The sequence below is a fragment of the Cryptomeria japonica genome, chromosome 11, assembly GCF_030272615.1.
Source record: "Cryptomeria japonica chromosome 11, Sugi_1.0, whole genome shotgun sequence".
In the NCBI taxonomy this organism is placed as follows: Eukaryota; Viridiplantae; Streptophyta; class Pinopsida; order Cupressales; family Cupressaceae; genus Cryptomeria; species Cryptomeria japonica.
The window spans coordinates 234,824,927-234,833,539 of record NC_081415.1 but is presented as its reverse complement, the minus strand read 5'-3'; the positions used below and the strand labels follow the sequence as shown (position 1 = coordinate 234,833,539).

The following is an 8,613-nucleotide window of genomic DNA, read 5'->3' as shown; positions in this document are numbered from 1 at the left end:
TTTTCATCCAAAAAGATGGTAGGTCTTGAAGTTTTTCTTACCGGTTTAGGATGATGGGGTCGATGAGAGAGGAAGGTCCGTCTTCGGAAGTCAGGGTTTCTCTCTCGGTCCGACCAAGGGTTGCGATCTTTAGGATGGAAGTTAGATCTCCAAAACCTGGCATGGTCAGCCCTTGAATTATCTTGCCCGAAGCACCCATTCCGCATTTGGAAATTACCATGAGCTTTCAGAGGGACCAGATAGGGTTCAGAGTGAGGATTGCCTCTCTCAATTGCTGCACCGGGAGTGCTAGATTCAAGCGATGGTTGCCAGTTTTGGGGGAACTCGGAAACAAGATGCTTGGCTTTACGAAACCAACCTTTGTTAGTCCAAATGAAACCATTTTACTTCCATTTATGCGGGTCAATAGGGCACTGGTTGCCACTTGAATATGGATTTCCATAATTCATCCGTGGTCTGGGATAACTATCACCATGGAACATGTATGCTTTCCCAGAATTAGCCGATTTCTGAGTGGGTTGCAACCTACTTGCTTCAATGGGAAAGGCAATATCTGCTTCATCGCTCCATGATCCAATCTTCGCGACCTGAACACCAGAACTTCGCACATCGGTAACCCTACTCCTATCGCCACTGTCGCTCCTCCTGCCTTCAAATGCCGCTATTTCACTATTTTAATTTTTTTTTATTTCAAATTATATTAACTACATAAAAATGATTAGTGTAATGTTAATCAACACATTGAGATACATCAATTTATAAATAAGAAATTGATCTAAATAGTTATCAATTTTATGTCATATCATATCATCCTCTAAAAAATTTAGAGTGTTTCTCAGAAGACCATAGATTAAATAAGAGCTCATTTTCTTATATGGACTTATTAGGTGTAATTAAACATATCTTTTTCTCATTTGCATTTAACTAAGATAGGCTTGAATGATCTCATTTGCATGCATCCATAGGGCTTGCTCTTAGGCCTCTATTTATCATCTAGAATTTTGTTTTGAAGGAGATTAGTGAGTAGTTTTGCAATTGGTGGGGGGATCGAATCTTGAAGAGTTGGTTCTTAAGAAATGGCACTCTAGATTGACTTTTATTATCCCTTAAAAGAAACTTGTAGGATTGTAATTTCAGCAATATATTTCAACTCCTTGTTTTGTGCCTTCTATGTAGTGCTATAATTAAATAGAATAGTTTTTTATTCATTGCAATCTCTTGACATTGTCACTTGATGAATTTCCACACCCCCTTGATGTTTAGCTATCAATGTTATGCTATAATGTAGGTCAATCCATATGTCTCTCTTGGGTAAGAGAGGAGGGCCATCTCACTATGTTGGTGTGATCCAATCATCATGAAATGGATGGATTTTTTTGTTATGTCTTTAATTTTTATCTTGTACATTATATTTCATATTTTAGATTAAAAAATTAGGCTACACAATTATAGCCTAGAAATATGGGGTTGCCATTTTACTCATTATATTTTAGTGTAATTATGCACCTATCATATGTACTTATAAAAATGATATTTCAATTTTATTCAAAAGGTAAATTTTATGGTATTGGATTTCCTAAGGGAAGCTAAAATAATAATATATGTTATTTTATTTTTTGCTTAATGTGATATGTCATAAGAAGCATATTATATTATATGCAATATTTATATAATATAAATTATATTAGGATTTTAAAAAGACATTCATGCATATTTTTTTGACTGATTGCTTTCTATGTTTGGATGATTCATTCCATATAGATATATTTGCATACCGTTTTTTTTTAAAGCATTCTATCATGATGGCCTCAAAGTACTTTGTTTATTTTTTGGTGTTAGTGGAGTAGAGGATTATTTGCATCATCTTAAATTGCATATATAAGTGTTGTGTTTGGCGTGTTCTTACTAGTTAATGGACAAAAATTCAACAACTAGGAAGGTTGGTTAAGAAGGAAGATGTTTAACATTTGACTAATGAATTATTAAACAACTTAATAGACATAATAGGAGGTTTTGATCTTGTGAGTGGTAGTTTCTTGGAACATGTAGATATAATTTGCAAAAAGATTATAAATTCATTGCATGAGTTTCAAGGAAGTTTTTTTGTGTTTTATATATAAGACAATTGAGCCAATTTTTCATATTCCATAATCAATATACTAGCCCTCTATATATATGGAGCAAGATTAGACACCAATTGTAAATATATCTTTTGAGACTTATAACATTAGTTAGAAAGGGACCCTAAAATTGCAGCTCTTAATAAATGTTATAAAGTTGATTGTTATAAAAAAATTCATTTTCTTTTTTATTGTCTCATTTGCAATATTCATATGAGAGAAATTTTTAAGGAATGAGCTATTACCTCAAGTTTAAATTATCTATGGAAATAAACAAACAATGGTCTATAGTCATGGAAAAGTAGAGCAACAAGCAAGATATTAATAATGGTTCAATCTCGATAGGGTATTCCACCCTAAGAAACCCAAGCCTAGATGCTACACTAATTAGTCATGTTGTTCAAGAGCTAAACAACAATGGTTTTGAACATCACACTCATATTATAAAATAATATTTATTTCATATATCATTATTTCTTTTTAATTCAAGTGCAATGGTAAGCATCACAAAGAAGCCTTAGCATATAGACTTTGTTCTTATTTGATACTATAAGCACAATTGCATCTTTGCTACAAAATAATGTTGACAACTTAAAAATTTAAAATATTACATTTCAATGTCAAAGTACCGTATAAATGTTTTATATACATTTGTAAAATAAATAACAAAAATTACCAGTTTCAATGAATTTGATAAAATCCACTATATTCTTTAGTCTTTTTTGTTATATCATATAAACACATGTTTGTTCACTATATGTTTTAGTATTTTTAAGAATATCGATTATTTTAATTAAAGATAATTTTTTTATATTTTTAAATAAACCCTATTTTATTAAATCAATGCACATAAATGATTGAAACAATACATTTTTTAAAAAAAAAGTTAAATTATCTATATATATTTTTTTAAATAATTATAAACCTTAAGAAAAAAAAAATCAATCATATTTTTTATATTTCAATATAAACATTTTTTTTTTTATATTGATAATAAAATCAATATCAAGTTAATTTACTATTACAAAATATACAAAATACATATCAAAACCTAAAAGACTCAATGATTCTTATACAAATAAAAATAAATAATTAAAAATTACCTCATCATTTAAACTTCTTTAATAAAAGATTTCTTCCTAATAATCCTTACTAAATTCAAATGTCTATCAACATATCCATTATATTAAGAGAACATTTTTAGTTGTAAATCGTCATAATTAAATTTCTTTGGATTTTGTTTATTAAAAGCCCATAAAAAAATTATCTAGTCAATCACACCAAATTTTCTGCCAGCAAAGCATTAAAAATATTACATTTGCTCCATCCCTTCTCGAAGCAGCGCGTAATAAATAAATAATATTATGCGTATGTTCTTTTACCAAGCCGCCACGTCAGCAATGGAATTTGCCACGTAGCCCCATAGCAAATTGCACCGTGATTATCGGCACCTGTGATTGCCAGCAGTATAAGCTTTTTGCCATGTTGAATATGAATAGGTAGTGGACATTAAATTATACGGCTCCAATGTGTGGTCCATGAAATGAGTGGGTGACCTCACAAGGGGTGTCAAGATACCTATTCTCTGCACTCTTTATAAGAAAAAAACAATTATGTAGATTTTTTAATGCATTGATTTTGTTTATAATGTTGTGATTTTAATTAAGTTGTTCATATGAATTCATAGCTTTATTCATTAATTCTAAGTTTAATCAAGTATTTCGATGGTTTTGCTTTTCATTATGTCGAGAGGCATCTACAATGACATAATAAATATATGGGAAATGCATACATGTTTCAGTTTCTCTATAAGTGTTATTTTATTAGTCTAAATAAAATAGAATCATTGCCACTTGTCTCTAAGTATATGAAATTGTTACATCTTTAATTAGAGTGAAAGAGTGCACTATTATTCAACTACATGCCCTTCTTGACAACTAATAAACATGCAAGACAATTATGTGATATCTCTCGACATTATTTTACGTATATTTTTTTTAGAATATAGGTATACTAGTTCTTGTCGCACTTTTATATAAATATAAGACCGAAAATTAATTAGAAAAAAGTGATATGCATTAATGATTATGCTATCAAATGTCAATCTTTATTTGGCAAAGTAAAATGCCATTTAATGGGGATGAATTTCTAGGGGCATCAAGCCTAGAGATTCAAACAAATTGGTGTTTGGAAAGTGGCACTCTAGATTGACTTTCATTATCTCTTAAAAGTAACTTGTAGGATTGTAATGTCAACGTACTTCAACTCCTTGATATGTACCTTCTATATAGTTCATTACATAAAATTAAAGTTTGTTGTTCATTGCAATCTCTTGAGTGTGCCACTTGGTGGATTTGCACATCTCCTTGATGTTTAGCCAACAATTATCTGCTATAATGAAGGCCAATCCATATGTGTCTTTTGGGTAAGAGAAGACAACCACCTTGCTATGTTGGTGGGATCCAATTTTTGATCAAATGTTTATAAATTTGATTTGTCTTTAAATTTTATCTTTTCCATTATATTTTATACTTTGGATGGAAATATCAGGTTAAAAACATTATTGCCAAGAAATAAGGGATTACCATTGTACTCATTACAATGTAGTCTAATTATGGAATTGTTATATGAATTTACAAAAAGATTGTTCCAATATTATTTCAAAGATGAATCTTCTAATATTGTGGTTCACTTTTCTATCTTTGGAATTCTTTTCATCTTGATGATGAATCACAGGGTGTGATTCAAAACGTTGATGGAAAAAAATACACACAATCGAATCCAGAAAACTTCATAAGAACACTTTAGTGAAGTTAAAATGTCAATATGTGTTTCTTCTTGCTTGATGTGATATATAATGAGAAACATATTTATTCTAGGTTATATTATGTGTAATATTTATATAATATAATTTATAGATTATGTTTTAAAAAAGATCACATTGATGGATCTTATCATTGGACTAATTGCTTTCCATGTTTGAATTATTCATTCCAAATAGATACTTCCATACCATTTATTTATTTTAAAAGCATTCCATCCTAATAGCCTCAAAAGACTTTGTCTATTTTTGGTGTTAGTGGAGTAGAGGATTCTTTGCATCGTCTCAACATACATTTTTGGTCTCGCGTTTTTGAAAATATGTTTGAAGAGTATGCTTATCTTGAATAGTTTGTGGACAAAAAAACTAACAAATAAGTAGGTTGATTAAGAAGGAAGATACGAAACATTTGACTAAAGAAGTATTGGACAACTTATTAAACATAGTAGGAGGTTTTGATCTTGTGAGTGGTGGGTTCCTATAAATATGTTGCATAAGTTTCAATAAAGATTTTATTATTTATCTATAAGATGATCAATCCAATTTATCATATTTCATAATGATATATTAGACTTGCAAATATATGGAACAAGACTAGAAACTAGTAAAGAGATATTTGGAGACCTTACAAGATTTGTTAGAAATGAACTTTTAACTAAAAATATAGCTCTCAAGGAATGTTATGAAATGGATTGCTATAAAAATTTCACTTTTCTTTTTTATTGTCTCATTTGTAATGTGCATATAAGAGAGATTTTCAAGGACTGAATTGTTCCCTAAGCTTAAATTATCTATACAAACAAATAAAAATAAACAATGAGCCATAGTCATGGGAAAGTAGAGCAATGAGTGAGATGCTAATAATGATTCGATCTTCAGAGGGTATACCACTTGCCAGAAACCCAAGCTCAGACCCCACACTAATTAGTCATTTTGTTCAAAAAGTAAATCACAAATGTTTTATACATCACACTCATATTCTAGAACAATGTTTATTTCATTATCACATATCAATATTTATTTTTAATTCAAGGACAATGATAAGCATAACAAAGAACTTGCCATATAGACTTTGTTTTTATTTAATATTATCACTCTAAGTATAGTCACATCTTGACGAGATAATAATATGGATAGCTTGAAATCTTAGAACATTACAATTAAATATCAAATTATCATACAAATGTTCTATATACATTTGTAAAAGAAAAAACCAAGGTTAACGATTTCAATGAATTTTATGAAATTTGCTATTTTTCTAGTATTTTTTTGCTATATCATATAACATCATGTTTAATTGTTTTGGATTTTTAAGAATATAGAATAACAATTATTTGAATAATGCATAAAATTACTCAACAAATAAATTCAATTTTATTAAATCAATGTACATAAATAATTGAAATTAACTTTTAATAATTATAAGTTTCAAAAAAACTATATAATTAACAAAATAAATACCAAATTGATTTATTATTATTACAAAATATACAAGTCAGATACCAAAATCTAAAAACTAAAAGATCCCCTTATTCATACAACTACAAACAAATAATTAAAAAATATCCTATAATTTAAAGTTAATAAAACTTTATTTCATAGATTAACCTCAGTAATTACTATGACATGGTTGCACATCTGAAATTTTCAGTACCATTTTATGTGAAAATTAGCCTGTTCCATTGTAAACTGCCATGTTCAATTTCTTCTTTTAAAAGGGAACAATGAAAGTTTAAAACACGGGAATGTGGCATGCGCGATACCATTTATAATTCCCGTTATCTTCGACATACACAGTTGCTCGCGGCGAAAGCGTGCCATGAGGAACGCGTTTTGTCTCCCAAACGTGGCTTACTTTTAACTTGATGCCATCTTCAAAACCACGAACCGACAAAGTGCCTCCTTGTCAATCACACCAAATTTTCCGCCAGCAAAAAGCATCACCAGATACATTTCAACTTTTTCGTCCCCTTTCTTCGAAGCAGCGCGTAATAAATAAATAATATTATGCGGATGTTCTTTTCCCGAATGCCTCCAAACAATGGAATTTCCCAGGAAACCCCATTGCAAATTGCTCAGTGGTACCCGCTCCTGTAATTGCCAGCGGTATAAGCTCCCTTGCCAATGGTTTTCATCTCGCTCTCTCTGCCTATTTAAACCACATACTCCTCTTGCTTGTTCCCACAACACACTTATTCCCTTCATTCTTCATCTTATCTTTCAAATCTGTGTTTCCACTGCAATATACACGGCTAAAAATGGCTGTTTTAGGTTCTGAAAAGATTGCAATTCACTTGCTGTTAATATGTATAGTGGCATTGTCCACAGTGGACGCCGCCGCTCGGCCCCTTTTTCCCTGGAGAAAGCTCTCTGCTCTAGTACAAGAAGAGCCTCTTGTTCTGCAATACCACAATGGCCCTCTGCTTACCACAACGCCCATTCTCAATCTTCATCTCATCTGGTACGGCAATTTCACTTCCGCACAGCGTGCTATAGTGGGCGATTTTGTGCAGTCATTGGGAACGGAAAACGGAAAGCAGAGTTCTCCCTCTGTGTTCTCCTGGTGGAAAACAACAGAGGCCTACAGAGGCTCTGCCCCTTCCCAGTTAAACCAAGCCCAACCTTTAACCCGAAGGCTGGGGAAGCAGAAGCTGGACGAAGCTTATTCTCTCGGAAAGTCCTTGAAAAGAACCGACATTGCTGTCCTGGTGAAGAATGCTATCCAGTCGGGAGCTCTGCTTCTGCCTGAGAAGAAGAAAAGCAATGGCGAGGTGGAGTTGTATTTGGTGCTCACATCTGAGGATGTTTTGGTGGAGAACTTCTGCAGTAGCTCTTGCGGATTCCATGGAAGCGACAAAGCAGACATTGAATATGCTTACGCTTGGGTGGGGAACTCAGTAACGCAGTGCCCGGGGCAGTGCGCGTGGCCATTTCATCAGCCAATTTACGGCCCGCAGAGCCCTCCTCTGCTGCCCCCCAATGGCGATGTGGGCATTGACGGTATGATCATCAACATTGCGACGACGATTGCTGGAGCAGTGACGAATCCGTTCAAGTCAGGATATTTTCAGGGAGACGCCGCTGCTCCGTTGGAGGCAGTCTCAGCATGCCCGGGCATGTATGGAAGCGGGGCTTATCCTGGTTACGCCGGTCAGGTGTTCGTGGACGAGACGACAGGTGCCAGTTACAACGCCCATGGCCTCAACGGCCGCACGTTTCTCCTCCCAGCAATGTGGGATCCCACCTCACGATCCTGCAAGACCTTGGTTTAAACTGATCTTCGATATTGATGTGCACCGTTCTTTACACGGCAGTTCAGGGCTTCTGCTCTGGCTGTCATGATTCTTTATTCAATTTTTATTCCTGTAGTCATCTTTGGCTACAATGTAGAAAGGACCAAATAATAGAAAGTGAGAATGCTCTCCAACATTTAACTTCATTGCATAAATGAAAAATCATCTCTTTTCTTTCTTTTTTCGGGGGGATGAATCGATCCATAAAAAATAAATGAGAGACAACAGCTGTGAAAAAAACATAACAAGACATCAAGATTTTGAAGAAGAAATACAAAGATACAAAATGGGGATAGGAAGACAATGATGGAATCTGAACAACCTTATCTCTTCTACCCTTCTCTTATTAATTTTATCTAGTCTTGGTCTACAAACTTTT

The 8,613-nt window shown here is 32.9% G+C and overlaps 1 protein-coding gene across 1 annotated transcript; it reads left to right on the top strand.

Moving 5' to 3' along the window:
* The first annotated feature begins 6,961 nt into the window (after nt 1-6,961).
* LOC131063966 (protein EXORDIUM-like 2) lies at nt 6,962-8,409 on the top strand. The gene has a single exon (XM_057997972.2). It carries the CDS (start codon nt 7,200-7,202, stop codon nt 8,211-8,213), a length of 1,014 nt encoding a protein of 337 aa, XP_057853955.2. The 5' UTR covers nt 6,962-7,199; the 3' UTR covers nt 8,214-8,409.
* Nucleotides 8,410-8,613: the final 204 nt, after the last annotated feature.

Excerpts from the sequence above, each read along its gene's own strand:
- LOC131063966 (XM_057997972.2), top strand. The coding sequence starts at position 7,200 with ATGGCTGTTTTAGGTTCTGAAAAGATTGCAATTCACTTGCTGTTAATA.